This window comes from Neofelis nebulosa, chromosome 3 (genome assembly GCF_028018385.1).
Source record: "Neofelis nebulosa isolate mNeoNeb1 chromosome 3, mNeoNeb1.pri, whole genome shotgun sequence".
Lineage (NCBI taxonomy): Eukaryota > Metazoa > Chordata > Mammalia > Carnivora > Felidae > Neofelis > Neofelis nebulosa.
In genome coordinates, this window is record NC_080784.1 from 172260009 (window position 1) to 172277315 (window position 17307).

General features: G+C 40.2%; 1 protein-coding gene across 13 annotated transcripts in view; it reads right to left on the minus strand.

Annotated features, from left to right (window-relative positions):
• Positions 1-453: 453 nt before the first annotated feature.
• The window catches only part of LIMCH1 (LIM and calponin homology domains 1), a 330554-nt gene continuing 313700 nt past the window's right edge, over positions 454-17307 (minus strand). For 7 of the 13 annotated variants that reach the window (XM_058722746.1, XM_058722747.1, XM_058722749.1 and 4 more), the window contains 5 exons: positions 15827-15948; positions 15437-15560; positions 11317-11425; positions 9020-9122; positions 454-3378 (listed from right to left, as the gene is read on the minus strand). In XM_058722746.1, coding sequence (XP_058578729.1) covers positions 3353-3378; positions 9020-9122; positions 11317-11425; positions 15437-15560; positions 15827-15948 — 484 coding nt within the window. In that variant the 3' untranslated portion in view covers positions 454-3352. Of the gene's footprint in view, positions 3379-9019; positions 9123-11316; positions 11426-13288; positions 13367-15436; positions 15561-15826; positions 15949-17307 lie in introns of all 13 variants that reach the window. The other 6 variants (XM_058722742.1, XM_058722745.1, XM_058722744.1 and 3 more) reach the window with 1 other exon arrangement.

The window sequence follows — 17307 nt, forward strand, 5'->3', positions numbered from 1 at the left end:
AGGGAACATTGGAGAAGTGCTGAGGACAGTGGCAGAATCTAGCCACTTTAAGGCGTTGGCTTGGTTCTCTCTAGCCAGTGCTGGAAATTGACCATCATTTGGTTGCTTCAGATAATCTCCACTGGCATTTGCATAGTCTCTCCTGGTAATTGTGTGTCTCATTTTAAGGAGTCTGAATCCTTCAGTGCAAGGCACTTCCTTAGTGACTCCTACAACCAGCTGCTAAGTTTGACTTGCCTTCAATAGTTGACCTCAAAAACGCATCAAGATGCATATGCAAATATGTATCATTGCCATCATCTGACCATATATAACCCTGGACCAAAAGCTACCAGAGAGCGCGGGGGTGGGGGGGGGGTGGGGGGGGTGGGGGGGAGGGGGGGGCTTGATTCTCTCTTCCCCAAGTATGAAAGCTGACCCCTCAACCCCCCTCCAAATTAATGGAATACAAAGTTGATTTGAGTATTTTATTTATAAATGTACATTTACTATAAAAGCTGTTGCATTTTAGACAACTTTTAATTTTTTTTTTTTACTATTTCTCAGAGGCATTTTAGAATAAATATTTTAGATGAAGGTTAGTATAACTGATATAGAACATTGGTCCACCCAGAACAGTAACATCTTTTGGACGGACTCACACATGAGGTGGATCGTTTCAGTCTGTTAAGTCTTACATTGTGTATAGATAACTATATTATGTATTGCATTAATAACACTACATAGGAAGAATGGGGAAATGACATGAAAATTTGCTAGTGAAAAACAAAGAGTGACCCATTTTTCCTTAAGGAAGAGAAAGGACTAGCTTTTGGAGTATGAGGGGAAAAAATCAGATCTATTTCCTCAGGAACAATAAATCACTCACTTGCCTCATCTGTTTTTTAAACGAACACATTTACATTGTAGCTCAACGGAGCAGAGCATTTTTTTTTTTCCCTGGGATCTCAAAGATTATTTGAAAAGAAATAGATCATACTCATTATGCTGCATTGGAAAAAACAAGATCTAGTCTGCCCAAGCTGCCATGTAACAGACTCCAAATGAAATCTAAATCAAATATAAATAGAAACAGTTGGCAATTAGAATTTAGAAAATGTTGGAGATTATTCTGTGCTGGTGACTATTGTTCATTATGGGAAAGCACATTTCGCAGTTGGGAGAATGGGGCTTTATTTTTCTTGACTCGATTCAGGCTTCAATACATGTACAATGAGTCTCACTAAGAAATATGTATAAATGGGTTTGTGAAACCAGAAGAGAATGTGCAATATTCATATAATCCTTACATAACGGATGAGTTCCACATGTAAAAAGTATTCTATAAAAATTGGTTATGAATGATCATATTGTACATGTTTTGTGCATTACTTGTGGTAAAGTACTCTGCTAATATCATGCAAAGTGTAAACATCCACATTATCAAAATATTTAATAAAACATGCAGGTGGTTAATCAAAATATTGAACTTAATCTGTACATTTTCAAAACTTTTTACTTTTTTTTCTATTTTTCTTTTTCTTTCTTTTTTTTTTTTTTTCTTTTTCTTTCTTCCTGTAAGACAGCAAACACCTCCATGGGAAGTCTTGGTGACTTGGAAGTGACTTCATCTCCTCAATGTACTGCATCCATAATTCATCACTGACTATGTGCAACAGCTTTGCATTTTATAAGGCACAATTTTTTAATGAAATGATGTATAAATTTCAATCTAACAACAGCTCATCCAAATGACAAAATGGTCAAAATACCTCCAGTGGCTGAGGAAATTTCTGCACTTACATGGAACCCGCATGCAGAGAACAGTCTAGCATGTAAATAAATAATTGCTAGCCATACCAAATAAGACACAGAAAAAAATTATTGCTTACACAACAGAAAAACAGCTACTTGATCTCTTTTTATGACTACATTAACCTATTAGGAGTATATCCATAGTCTACATTCACAAAATATCATCCTCACTTATTTGCCATCATTTTAAGGCAGAATAAATAGTTCCCCTTTCCCCAGTCTTAAAGAAAACAGCCTGGAGATCTAAAACGTGATGCTTTTTAGTAACTTGATTCCTTTCTTGGCCAGCTGAAACTCATCACACAGGGCAAAAAGTAAACCAGCTCTCCACAAGAGTTCCTCTCTAAACGTCTCCAGGAGCAAGGTCCAGAATTCTCGATAGTAAAGAGAGTTGGTGATAAAGGAGAATGGAAGAGACCAGACGTCCACTGCAGTGGGTGGGGCACGATGTGAACTGTAGGTTCTTGCTGATCACACGTCAGTGGCTTATCACAACATATGTCATCGGATCCTACCAGGAGGGACTTAATGCTTTTCTTTAGACACCTGTGCTCCAGGCCCTCAAGGAGAACTTGCAGGCAAGGGTGCGCAGTGGCCACACCTAACGACAGACTGATCTCGATGACAGCTTCCGTATGCCCCCTATTGAGTCTCTTAGTCAATCTACAGCCTGAAGAGAAGCCGGCAACGAAGCTCTCACGGCTATCACTGGCCCACCACTCTTCTCAAGATTAAACTTCCTCACAGATTTTGGTGATGACTTTGGAAATGAGGACTGAGATATTTCCCTATGGTTTCTTCCTACCCTTGGGCAATGTCCCAGAGTGTATGTCTAGCCGATATTGGGAGGGTTCTCTTTACCTAATATAGACCAGCCTATATTAATGACGTAACTTCCAAAGCACACAAAATCTAACACTAACGGTGCAATAATTTATTGGTATGACTTCTACCTCAAAAGGTAAGTAACAAATGGTTCAGGATTACAGTATACATTATCAGACTAGCGTCTCTGCGTTAAAAACAAGTTATAGCTCAGAGCTATATGATGTGATTTTTAGTTTCCGAAATGCATGAATCGTATGCTTCTGTCTTAGAAGAGCACGTATCTCAAAATTGGCATGCCTTGCACTTTCTGCAGCTCCATTCTGTAAACATGAAGTGTTTGATTCCTAGAAAGACTAAAATAAAACAGGTATATTGTATCATTTACCTCATTAATTCTCAGAGAAGAGAATGAACACATTTGAAACCATAAGCCTGGTGGCCCATGCTGAGATCTTTTTGTGAACTACAGGATCATTACAGTTCAGTATTCTTTTGTATATTCTGTGCAAATGCAAAACCAAAACAAAATCAAAATCGAAACCAAAACAAAAACAAAAACCGGAAGAACACAAACACTGTGCTACAAAAGAACAGATACCACCTTTAGGAATAGCCTTTCAAAAATTAGATAAATGCCGAGAAGCCCCTGAACTTGGGATTTTGTTAAACGGTTTCCAGGGGACACTCTCAATAAAGAAACGGTGAGTCATCCGGAAGCTTGAAAACCACGTCACAATGTTGTGGGCTGGCCAGCACCTGTGACAAAGAACACAGAGTAACATTTGGTTAAAGGACTCCAAGCGTCTTGCCTCAGAACATTTAGACATTTCCAGTATTAGGAATGACCTATGCCCAAATCTCTTCTCTCTAGGAGGGGAATCTTGTCTCACTCTGCTACTCAAAGTGTGGCCCCAGGAAAAGCAGTATTGACATCACCTGAGCTTGTGAGAAATGCCCTTCTTGAGTCCCATCCCAGAACTTAACATCCTAAATCAGATGATCTTCATCAAGTTTTCTACATTGTCTTCTGGGGCAAATAAGCAAGAAAATAATCTCTCTTCTCTGTTTCTTTAGGTTTTGGTTTCTCTAAGAATAAAAACATTGAGGGGCGCCTGGGTGGCGCCGTCGGTTAAGCGTCCGACTTCAGCCAGGTCACTATCTCGCGGTCCGTGAGTTCGAGCCCCGCGTCAGGCTCTGGGCTGACGGCTCAGAGCCTGGAGCCTGTTTCCGATTCTGTGTCTCCCTCTCTCTCTGCCCCTCCCCCGTTCATGCTCTGTCTCTCTCTGTCCCAAAAATAAATAAAAAACGTTGAAAAAAAAATTAAAAAAAAAAAAAAACATTGAACATCTGTAGCATCTGATCTACATGTGAACTTTTATAAATAGGATTGCTAGATTTAGTAAATAAAAATACGGAACGCCCCATAAAATTTGAATTTCAGGTAAACAACAAATATTGTTTTAGTGTAAGTATATCCCATGTGATAGTTGAGAGATATTTGTGCTAAATCCTGACCGTGCACTATTTGGGACACACATGTACTAAAAAAAAAAAGGTCATTGTTTATCTGAAATTCAAATTTAATAGGGCAGAAAAAATTTAATGCGCATCTTGTATTTTATCTGGCGAAGGATGGTTTGGGTTCCATATTTCCTGCTGAAACCTTCACAAAGTTTCTCCTTCATCTTAGGCGCCACAGTTGTAATGAGGTGATCGTGACACTGGAAAAGACCCCGGGGATTTTGTTTTAAATGCATTTCACCAGAGTAAATGATGGAACAGCCACAGAGGCACAGTCATCCAACACCCAAGCACAAATGGCACAAGTTAACCACGTGACGTGACGGCTTGATTTGTGACAGGTAATTTGTTTTGCACTTCCATTCCCATTTACATATGAACTTAAAAACTGTTTACATTGCTTTTAGGAATTGCATTTTAATATGCTGTTATGCTGTTTTTCCCCTCCAAGAGAAAAATTTCATTTAAATGTGACTAGTTACTTGAAGAAAATAGGATTATATATTCAGGTTTTATTATTCCACACAATGAAATTATTTTGTTTCACTTAGAATGCCTATGATGTAAACCACCTCTCACATCTACCCATCTCCCCTATTTGCAACTCAGATCAAAATCAAATAAAAAAGAAAGAAAAATGATTTTTAGCCATTTCTTTCCATTCTGCCTCTTTTTATTGCATCTGGGATATACTCAACCAATTCAAGTGTATTTATACTTCTCAAGCCAGTTATTACCTCCTCTACTATTCACTCTTAAGCTATATTTTTCTTCTTCTGACACCAAAAGAGAAGTAAGGGCTATGCTCAGGTATGCTGGTCATTGTCCCTGTCATGTGCTGAGTAAAGTTTAGCCCAAAATACTATTACTATTTATCTGGAAAAATAAACATGAGAGAAGAGTTAGGAAAAATTGAAAAGAATAATTGGAGACAAAGTGGCTATTATTACTCAGTATTAAAACATATTATGAAGCTATAATAATTAAAATTGTACAATATGAGAAAATAAGTTAGTAAGACATAATAAAACATCCAGAAATAGATCCAAATATTTATGGGAACTTAGTTTATGAGAAAGCTGGCATTTCAAATTGGTGAGAATGAAAGGGATTATTATATCATATTTGCACGACTTTTAACTGGGAATAAAATAAGTCTGGATATCTATCTCATTTCTTATCCTAAGATACATTTCTGATGATTGTATACTTATATGTGAAAAAGAAAATAACAATTCTAGGAGAAATCTCAGCTAAACCCTTGGAGTGGTGAAAGTTCTTCTAAATAGGAAGCAAAACCCAGAATCCAAAAACTAACTAACTAACTAACGATATGTTTAATTACCTTAAGTGAAAATCTTTTCTATGAAAAAAGTTCACAAAGTGGAAAGACCAATGACAACTGCAATAAGCAGCAAATATAAAGGGAAAATTTCTTAAAAAAATTTTTTTTAATGTTTATTTTTGAGAGAGAAAGACAGAGAGAGAGACAGAGCACAAATCCAGGAGGAACAGAGAGAGAGGGAGACACAGAATCCGAAGCAGGTTCCAGCCTCTAAGCTGTCAGCACAGAGCTCTACATGGGGCTTGAACTCATGAACCATGAAGACATGACCTGAGCCCGAAGTTGGATGCTCAACTGACTAAGCCACCCAGGTGCCCTGAAAATTTCCTTAATATACAAAGATCAAGTCATTCAGATCAAGTGTCAGTAGAACAATGGGTAAAAGGTAGAGAAGAAAGATAAATTTTTTATAGCAAAAAAGAAATATAAATGGTCAATAAACACAGGAAGAGATGCTCAAATTCACTTATAGTTAAAAGACATACAGATCAAAGCAATGAGGTTTTCTCTTTCTAACATAACAGAGTGGAAATTTAAAAAGTTTGATGATATCCAGAAGCGACACAGCATGGAGAGAGAAAGAGGCTCTCTTATACACTTTGCAGGGAAAGTGCACTTTTCTGGAAGATAATGGGACACGTTGCCTAAAAATTTTAAAAGCACATGATGGTTGGCAGTCCCATGGCTCAGAATCTATCCTACAGATAGGCTTTCAACTGTTCATGAAGACATATATACACAGATGTTCACTGGAGCCTTTACAAAAATATCTAAAAACTGGAAACAACCAAAGCACCCATTCATGGAGAATTAGTTTTAAATTATGGTAAGTCCATACAATGGGATGGTATTCAGGAATTAAAAAGCCTTTGAAAAGAATGTGGAGAAAGAATGTTATATGAAAAAACTGCCATAATATATCATTAAGTTAAAAACAAGAGCCACAAAATGAACAGAACATTTGACTATGCGATTAGCTTTGTGAAAACAATACGTGTGTAGGTAGACGTATTGCACACATATGCATCTGTGTGTATGTGTGTGGGTACACATATATAAACGTACACTCTGTCCCTCTCTCACAGTGGTTAATTTTGGAGACTTTCACTTTTAATTTGGTATCTTTTTAAACAACCCAGTTTTCTAATCTTATGCCATTCATAATTTTATTTACTTTGTCTTTTGAATGTCTATAGAAGTGATCTAGGCAGGGAAGTGATGAGCCTTCTTGCTTTCTTCTTAGTATCCAAAGAAAAACAATCCTGGGAAAATATTAATTATAAATATAAAATAAACCAAAAAAATCCTGTTAGTCTGACTCCAATCACTTTTTAATTTTTCATCTTACCAGACTATTACAAATTATAGACTATTCCAACTCCATGGTTCTTGTCTTTAGATTTGGAATTAAAAGCAGTTAAATTTTTTTATAGATACGCAAGAAAAAAATTGCTGGCCTAGATCCAAAAACCTAGTTTCCAAAAGAAATGACAATGAGTCACTCAATGTCTCAATCAAAATAAAAACCTGGATGAAAACAGGTCACTGTCACCCAGAGGTAGGTTCAGGTTTGTTCTCTGCTGACATCCTTCAAGCACTTTAAATTATGAAAGAAATTCACATTTACACTACGTTTAAAATCTGGCTCAACAGTCCTTCAACCTAACAGTGCCCTCTTCTGGTTCTATGGTTCACATTCATCTGGTTCACAGAGGTTGAGAAAAATGTATGGAATTTACGGAAGGGGATTGGAAAAAGCACTTTGAAATCTGGGAGGAAAGCATTTAGTTCTCCATTCTAATGTATAAAAACAAAACAAACAAAAATACAGTTTAAATAAATATATTTAATTACTAGTATATTATATATATATGTATACTTACAGATTATACACAGTATACTGTTTTTTTTGTTGATCATTTTATGGACTTCAGCTCTTTTTCAAGATTTTTCAAGATTAATATATGTCATATGTGAATAATACATAATATAAACTTAAATTCAATATTATGCATTATATCAATATTGTATCTTATATCAATATTATATATTATATAAATGATATATTATATACAATTACTTTCTCTAGGGGCACCTGGGTGGCTTAGTCAGTTAAGTGTCTGGCTTTTTATTTCACCTCAGGTCATGCTCTCATGGTTTGTGGGTTCAAGCCCCATGTCAGGCCCTGTGCTGACAGCATGGAACCTGCTTGGGATTCTCTCTCTCTCCCTCTCTGCCCCTCCCCTGGTTGCACTCTCTCTCTCTCTCTCTCTCTCAAAAATAAATATACATTTTTAAAAAGCTTAAAATTAATATCTCTATATAATATGTGGTATAAATAGTTCAGTTTGAGGGCAGAAGCTCAAAGTTGGAACTGTTTTGATTTTAAGTCAAACGTTTATCACAGATCAAAACCACCTGGGTTTGATCCAATTCTTATTTCCCATTATTTATTAAAATAGGAATATACCTCTCTGAATTTAGTAAATCTATAGCAATAAAACAACTTAATTTCAATTGTACCCTTAAAATCTTCAGGCTTGCAGATTTAGAGACCTGTTAAAAAAGACCAAAAATGTCCCTTCACTTACTTTGAAAAATGGTACAAGATTCTTGCATTTCAAACTCTATCTCTTTACTCCCATTTTTTTCTTAAAGGTAGAATTTCTGACTGAATTTGCTAGAAGTCTCCTGCTATCTAGGTTGCCCACCAGAAGGATGGTGGGCAGACGGACTTATGAGGGAGAGAGGATTCAGAGGTGAGCCACTGGCTACTTGCAGAATTTTCTGAACAGCAGCTGGGCAACAGCACCCCCTGGTGCCCTCAAAACCAACAAGAACTTTCTATGGTTTTAGACCCAGACATGACCAGAGGACAGGCTGCTCAAAGGAGCTTCAGGGAAGCACGGATTTGTCAAGCTCTGTTTGTGTCCTCAGGTGTTTTGGAGGAAGGTGGGGTGGGGATTCACAGAGAAGTAGAACCCATCATTTTGTCTCTAAAGGAGCTTTTAATTCAGTTGGGAACAAAACCAGATCATGTCATGAAACTCCTGAGTGCAGGGAATGCAGACATTGCGGAGTTGGTGTTTGATCTGATGAACACTGGAGAGCCACTGTTCACATTTAAACCATCCCAAATGGTGCTGGTCTTCTAAAGATATGCCTCTACAAATGAGGAGTGTTTCACAGATCTTGTTATCTTTCTTCTGTCTCACCCAAATCTCTATGGTGAGCTCAAGCAAGGTCTCAAACAATCTACAGTTTTTACCTGCTGGTGTACTAATGGATAAAAACATTTTTTCTGGATAAAAAGAATTTGGCCCACACAGTAAATGTCACTTCCAGTAAGAAACAAATGGTAAACAGAGATTATTTCATTATTGTTTCTTTCACCTAGATGCTAATAAATCTTACCCTCAGAGTAGGTATGTCAATCAATGAGGAGGTTGAATTCCTAAATTGGGTTCTGTAAGAGGCATGTGATCGCACTCACTCATTTTGAAGCATCCTTCCCCACACCCCAGTACTTACTTCTGGATCGCATGTAGCAATCATTACAATTTAGAAGACCATTTCGAATCCTAACATCCGTCCCGCTTACTGCATCTCCAAGCTGTCCTTTACAAATTCCACACTGTAGGGCAGAAAGAACAGAACTTATAAGGTGTACGAGAAGTCATTTCTTTATAATGCTTAGCTGTGGTTCCCACAAATACACAATAATCACTTGTACAACCTCCACATTTGTTGTGTTAGATGCTGCACCACAAGCTGGCTTACAGCCACAACACGCTTCTAGCAATTTATCCTAACTCCTTGTATTTTACAGAGAAGGACACTGGTTCAGAGGCTCCCTGACTTGTTCAGGGCTGTAAAGCTGGTAGGTGATGTCAGGTTGGTCCCAAATCAAGACAGAACAGCCACTTCAAACAGATGAATCCATGACCAATGGATTATCAGTTGACACTTGTCTGTGAATAATCTTTAAATGCTTTCCAGAATTGTTGGCCTGTTCTACCGGATCAGGATTACTAGGAAACAGCGATTCCACTTTACATTTCCACACTAAAAGCAGTAACACCCAGAGTAACAAACCCGCTGGGAATAGAACACCTCTTAGCAAAGTCAGCCCGAGTGCAGGAGGAGGCTGGGGGCTAAACTGCACTGGTTGGAGCAGAGAAAGTGGCAATGGGGGTTGGTTCAAAGGCCAGCCTCTTGCGGGGGTGTGTGTGTGTGGGGGGGGCGTTAAGACCCAGCTCCCAAGTAGAGGGCCAGCCTCAGACTCATGCTCTGAGGTCACCAGGGGCAGAGGAAGGCTTCATCCAAATGATGTGAGAAGCTCCGACTTCGCAGGGGTTGGGGGATAAATCTAAGAGGTGATGTGCCTTAAACGTCAGACCAGCTCCAGGAAGTGAATAATTAGAATGAAGGCCTTGACAGCTAAGAAGGCAAGTCTCCAATCCCTTGAGAAACTGCAAAGACTCTCTGCCATCTGGATTATTTCAAGTTCAGAGAAGGTCTCTGAGAACAAACTGGTGTTGGAACATGTTATCTTGGCATTGTCATGAAATTTTAAAAAGTATATTCTTTGAGCCTCAAAACACTCTGAGACAATTTAGGATATACATTGTCTAGCTTCGTTTTACAATGACAATACTGATAAATTGAGTCTAATTAAGTATCCATGTAGTGTTTTGCCCATAAGTCTTACTTTCCAGTAATTACTGCTAGATTATTAAATAACATCAGTAATTCACTCACTTTCTCTGAGCTAATAGGTAAAGCGGGAGTTATTTTAAACCCATGCAAGTTTACTTCATAGCTGAAAAAGCTATCAACAAAGAAACAGAACAAAATTCAAGAGGGGAAAAGAAAGCGTATTAGATTAACGAAGAGGAAGAAATGACTCTTGTTTAGAGTTTGAGGGTTTAGCTTCAAAATTAGATATTAACTTGAACTGTGTCCATGAGTGAAAAACAAAAAGGAAATGCTGATACAGCACAACTTGTAAGTTTTGTAATAAATGAGCTAGAAGTGGTTAGCGCACCTCCTTCTAGTGGGGGATCTGGGATTAGAACGTAGGCTTCCTCATTTTCAATGTATTTATCAACTCATTCATTGAAAACTATTTACTGACACCATCTCTGCCAGGTTCAGAGGAAATCATGGTGAGCTGTCCCTTATGGAGCTGACAGTTTATTTGAGGAGATGATAATTACACATTTAAAAAGGTGAGAGACAAGGACCATGAAAGGCTCTCTAAGGACCTGTAACACAGGCAGCTGACTTAGTCTGGTGGGCAGGGCGGCTTCTCAGAGGGGGCGATATTCAATCTGTCATCACAGGCATATTAGTTCGGAGACCTACAATTCTGCAACTAGCTATTAACCATTTAATTGACAGAACATCTTTCATGAAGTCAAGGCAAAAACCCTTGACGTTAAGTCACTTGAGTGTCAGAAGCAGCGAAGATATTATATTCCAAATAAATCCACATGACCTTCACAGATTCAGAGGTATCACTGTCCTGCCAGGGTGGCTTTCTCTGCTTCCTGCTGGAGCATATGCTTTTTAGCAATGAAAACAGTCTTGGAAAGACACTGCGCAAATTGGTTTTGCTTCTTCTTGCCCGATATCTCAGAGGGATGTGCTGGAGGACGGTTTCATCCTGAAGGATGGGCTCCAAGAACAGCACTTCTGTACAACCTAGAGGGGCTGGCCTTCCAAGCAAAGGCTGTCAGGGTTTCCAGGAGGTACTTTCTCAGCACAGAACGATGCCAGAGGACATCACGGAGCTGCACTTGGGGAGGAGAGTGGTGCTTACATACCCGAAAGCACTGGATGTGGAAATAGAGCTGGAGGGTCTCAATGATCATTGCAGCTCCTTTACCCAAAGGGAGCCCACAGGACGAGCACAGCTTCTTCCCGCTGATAGACCTAGGTTTCAAAATATACGTAATAACAAAATGTTCATTTAGAATAGTTGGTCAAACACACAAACATGTAGCCTCATGTAAAAAAAAAAAAAAACACAGATTTTAAAAATGTTTATGTCATTAATGAAATGGCGATTACTGAACTGATAATGAGCAGGAATTAAGCATTAGAGATGAGTTGCAAACAACTGCTAAATACAATAGGCTTCCACGATGGTATGGAATTTGTGGTGTGTGTGTGTGTGTGTGTGTGTGTGTGTGTGTGTTTCAGTTATTTGTTTTAAGAAGTCTATGTAGTGTCTATTCAACCACAATGATTAAATGCCTTGAAATGATTCAATGTTATTTATCATAGGTTTTCTTAAGTCTGAAAAGATCATCAAATTTAGCTCCACTAAGGTTTCAGTGTTGCTTTAAAATGTTCTATAATTGGCTCATTGGCCCACTAGGGCATTTCTTTTAATTTATTAAGAAAAAAAGATTGGGGGGCTCCTGGGTGGCTCAGTTGGTGAGGCGTCAGCTCAGGTCAGGATCTCATAGTTTGTGGGTTTGAGCCCCACATCGGGGACTGTGCTGACAGCTCAGAGCCTGGAGCCTCCTTTGGATTCTCTGTCTCCCTCCCTCTCTCTCTGCCCTTCCCCTGTTTGCACTCTGTCTCTCTCAAAAATAAACATTGAAAAATTAAAAAAGAAAAAGAAAAAAAAAACTGTTGTGGTTGTTTAAAAATAGAGAAGCAACTAACTGTGATACGTCCCAACAGGTACCAGGCAGACATGAGACCTACACTATGCTCTGTCACCAAGTTCTATGATCTGGTGTAAAGAACTCACTTTGGGTTTCCCTTTCATTTTTAAAGCGAGAGGACTGGATTTATCTACCCACCACCTCTTCCAGTGCAAACACTCTGTGCCTCCATGAGCTGGGCACTAGCTGTCTCTGTGCACTGTAAGCAGCTGGAGGGCCTGGGCCGAGTCTCCCCCATCTCTGCTACCCTGCAGCCTCTAGCACAGGGCCCACCACCGGACTAGAATGGGACCCCGCGGACAGCACTAGAGGGCTGTCCTCTAAGGCAGCTTTCCCACGACTAAGATCCGATTGCAATGATGCCTACTGTCTGGAAAGCTCTTGGAATTACACAAGACATTTAAAAATCTGACATTTCATTCCAAAGCCAACAGGGTACAGAGGAACTGAAGAAACAGAAAGGAAGACAAAAGAAAAGAGGAAGAGTTGCTCCAAGCAAACTCTATTTATTAGGATTTCCCTCTTATCCGGTAGTTAAATGAAATCTCCAAATCAAAGAAAACATCTGAGTACTCAGCGATTCGTCTCTCCCGTGAATGAGAACTCAGGCAGCTTTTAAGAATATCATGGGGCCCAATTAATGTCCAGAAGCAATCACGACAGAGCTTGAGTGGGGTAAAGAGAAGGATGAAGTTTCGCAGCTAGCCCCCGCCCGGTTCACTGTAAGAGCCATCAGCAGACCTTGCCTAGAAGGACCAGGCCAACTCGGAGAGAGAGGCGCCGGCTGAGGAGCCCAGCAATTGTCTAGTGGATTTTATTATTAGATTGCAGGTCTGCACAATGTAATTAAAGCCCTATGGCCAAATCCGTGCCAACATCATACACTTGGCCTTTTCTATCATGGGCTGAGAAAATCTGCAGGCGGATGGCGACTGTATTCTTTCCTCTTGTCTGTGTGTGTGTGTGTGTGTGTGTGTGTGTGTGTGTGTGTGTGTAGCAAGAGAGGTAGATGGACAACTCTCTTAAAATCATCTGGCAAGCACTTATTTGGTTGAAATCATGCTCAGCAGGCTCTAGGCAAAACCAAGCAGCCTCAGAAAGGCTTTCCAACCTCTTGTACCTGTTTGGTGATTGGCCAGGAGGGGTGGGAGAACAGGGGGACAAGTGCCCAGCCTGGAAATTCTCTCGAGGGCTTTTCCTGTAACATGGTAAAGGAGCCAAAAATTATGAGAAATAAAGAGAAGCCCATCCCACGAGAAAAAACAACATTTTAGATTAAAACAAAACAAAACAAAACTCCCTTGACAACCAAATAAAAGACAACAGAGTGTCCTAGTGGTAATTCAGGTCAGGATCTTGCAGTTTGTGAGTTCAAGCCCTGCATTGGGGTCTGTGCTGACAGCGTGGAGCCTGCTTGGGATTTTGTGTCTCCCTCTCTTTTCTCTCTGCCACTCCCACACTCTCTCTCAAAAATAAATAAATATTTTTTAAAAAGTTAAGGGCACCTGGGTGGCTCAGTCAGTTAAGTGTCCCACTTCTGCTCGGGTCATGATCTCGTGGTCCGTGAGTTCGAGCCCTGTGTCAGGCTCTGTGCTGACAGCTCAGAGCCTGGAACCTGCTTCAGATTTCTGTGTCTCCCTCTCTCTTTGCCCCTCTCCCCACTCACACTGTGTCTCTCTGTCTCTCTCCAAAATAAACATTAAAAAATTTTTTAAAAAGTTAATTTCATTTGTAAAGAAAGGGACAGAACACAGAAAAGAAGGAAAAGAGAAGCGCCAGCACAGAAGTGAACAAGTGAACGAGACGAGTCCATCTGTCTTCAAACCGTTTGCAGAAAAACTCCCTGAAGCGCTGCCCACTCAAACCTCCCTCCTCAGGGAGAGTGTGTCTTTTCCAGAGTATCAGATTTGCATGTAATACCCTAAAGTATAAGTACATTGCCTTTAAAAAAGGTTGAAAATCGGGGCGCCTGGGTGGCTCAGTTGGTTAAGCGACTGACTTCAGCTCAGGTCATGATCTCACAGTTCGTGGGTTCGAGCCCCATGTCGGGCTCTGTGCTGACAGCTCAGAGCCTGGAGCCTGCTTCAGATTCTATGTCTCCTCCCCTCTCTACTCCTTCCCTGCTCATGCTCTGTGTCTGTCTCTCAATAATAAATAAAAACGTTAAAAAAAAAAAAGGTTGAAAATCACACAGGAATCAGCAACAATAATGATTACTTCTCTGTGATGTGACTTTCTATTGATTTTGCGTGTCGCTGGAACATATGGAAACAAAACTGGTTAGATGTAAGAGAAAAGGGAAAATGTGTCATTGAGAAAAAAAGTGTAACATGAAAAATAAGGTAAAAAGGTGAACTTACAAACGAGTCACCACCACCACCCGCACTGCATAGCTCTACATTTGCTATCTTCCAGGCATGAAACCCCCTGAGGCAGGTACTAATATTATCTTGATTTTACATATGAAGAAACTGAGGCAGGGAAAGATGAAGTTACTTGCTCAAAGTCCTCTGCAGGCAAGTGGCAGAGTTCAAGTTTGAATCCAGGTGGTCTGGTTCTAGGTAGAATCTAGTTTTTAAGAACTGATTACAAGAACCTCTGGTCCAAATATGATCTTATAGTGGAACTATGGCTTTATTTTGACTTCCTTTACCACTTAACCAGTCAAATACTTTGGATGAGCCTCAAGATTCTCATCTGTAAAATGGAAACCATAACCCAGTAAAGTTATTGGAAGAGTTCAGTGAATAAATGCATATAAAAAAGAGGGGAGATATGTAAATGCTTCAACACACTTTCATACATTGACATGCTTCAAAAATGATAGGAACTATTCTTATTGTAAAATAATACAGTTTTTGCAAACTTAGAATATAACCTGGAGTAGTTACTTAATGGGACAGCATGTAAATGAGAGAAAAAGTTTTATTTTTCCTTGAAAGAACATTTGTTGATAGTCTACGAGACAGTTTAACTCACTTAAATAAATTCATAATACAACAGGCCTGTAAACTCTTCCCAGTGTTTAGATTTGTGGGTTAAAAACATTACTTTGCTCTGACAGATTGATAAAAATCAGAGTGAATATTTACTTGCCAAGAAGACTGTCTCAAACATCCATAAATACTTGTTATCTGGTCACTCAGAGTCAATGGAGAGAAGCACAAAAATGCTGCTGACATCTTGCCATCTCATCCTACTTTCCCCGTTGTTAGTTAAAGAAGAGCAAACAAAAGGAATTCCACATGCGTCTTATTTGGCTACTCACTTCCGCCTTTCACTCGGAGACTCGATCTGATGGTTAATGCTTTTATCCAAAGGGAGGGTTTTTGGCTTCACATCTTCTAAAATGTGCATTGGTGGGCTTGATACCTGCTGGCTCTGGGATGGATCTGAGGCCAAGTAAAGAACATAAACTTAGTGTTCAATAGGGTCACCCTCGTGCTTTGTATGTCACCTTTCTTTAATGTGCTAATGCCTGCTGTGGTCTTACGGGGAGTTCATCTAGACTCTGGGCCCACCCTGGTGGGAATCTATTCACTGTGCTGTTTAACATAAGCTAGGAGAGAAGCTTGCAGTCAGCAGAGGTCACACCTGTCTGAACCATGTTATGGGGCTTACAATAATTTAATCATTGGGTTTAAACACCCATTCTTACCCTGAGCTAGCTGTGGGTTCATCCCACAGTGTAGGGCTCCAGTTTCTGTATCCAGCTGACGGTCCTGATGGATTCCTTTTGATACAGGACTCTTAGAATGAGCCATGGCCCCTTGAGTTAGGCTGTTAAGACAAACCAGTATATTTCAGAACAGAAATGAAAGCAAATGAAGTGAACGTATCCTATCCCTTAGGGCATGGAAGTACCAGTTGTAATATGAAAACAGAAATGGGACTAACTAAATGTTTATTTATTCTTTTCATTTTTTTTTCAATGTTTTTTATTTATTTTTGGGACAGAGAGAGACAGAGCATGAACGGGGGAGGGGCAGAGAGAGAGGGAGATGCAGAATCGGAAACAGGCTCCAGGCTCCGAGCCATCAGCCCAGAGCCTGACGCGGGGCTGGAACTCACGGACCGCGAGATGGTGACCTGGCTGAAGTCGGACGCTTAACCGACTGCGCCACCCAGGCGCCCCTCTTTTCATTTTTTTAATGCTTATTCATTTTTGAGAGAGAGACAGAGTGTGAGTGGGGGAGGAGCAGACAGAGAGGGAGACACAGCATCTGAAGCAGGCTCCAGGCTCTGAGCTGTCAGCACAGAGCCTGACACAGGGCTCGAACTCACAAACTGCGAGATCATGACCTGAGCTGAAGATGGACACTTCCCGACTGAGCCACCCAGGTGCCCCTATTCTTTTCATTTTAAACCAGATGTAAAGTGGACTTAAAACACTGGACAATGCTGCACATTTTCATGTCCCACCAGTTTCATAAGCTTGGAAACCATTATTTCTGATGTCTTCCCCACCTCCCTGTCCATAAAGCTCTTCTTCCAATAATATCAAGGGATGCCAGGGCTAACTGGAATCTCCCAGATTTTCATGAGGGAGGACTTATTGTAGAAATCACTTAGGCCGCATAGGATTTGGGCAGCCCATACTAATCACTGGCCTCGCAGTAGATTCTGTATGCCAAGGAAGGAGAGACGGAGGAGGTTTAAGAAAGTTTCTGGGAAAAACAAGTTTCAGGAGATGACAGGGAGTGTCTGAAGAACCAGTGCAAATCCATGTATAATGCTTGGCAGTTTCATTCAGATATTCCCGAGTAGTGGCTTTCGTTGCACGACACTTGGAAGTTCCTTTGAAAAGCGTTAACTGGAAACAGGCATGATATTCCAGAGATTCTGCAGACTCTGGACCTGGGCCTAAAGCTCCTATGTCCACAATTCAACTGGTCTTCCAGCTGATGGACATGGGAGAATTCTCAGAGCAAATCCCACCAGAAGAGCCCAGCTCCCAGCCACACTTCCAAATTAGACCATCTTTGACGCTTAGCCTTTCATGCCTTCGGGTCCCTCTGAGGATGCTGTGTGTGGATACACATGCTGTATATATGCACGCTTGTACATGTGCATGCACACACATCCTCGCATGCTTGCTAATCTCTCCCTAGTATCTCAAAGTCCCAGAAGCAAACATCT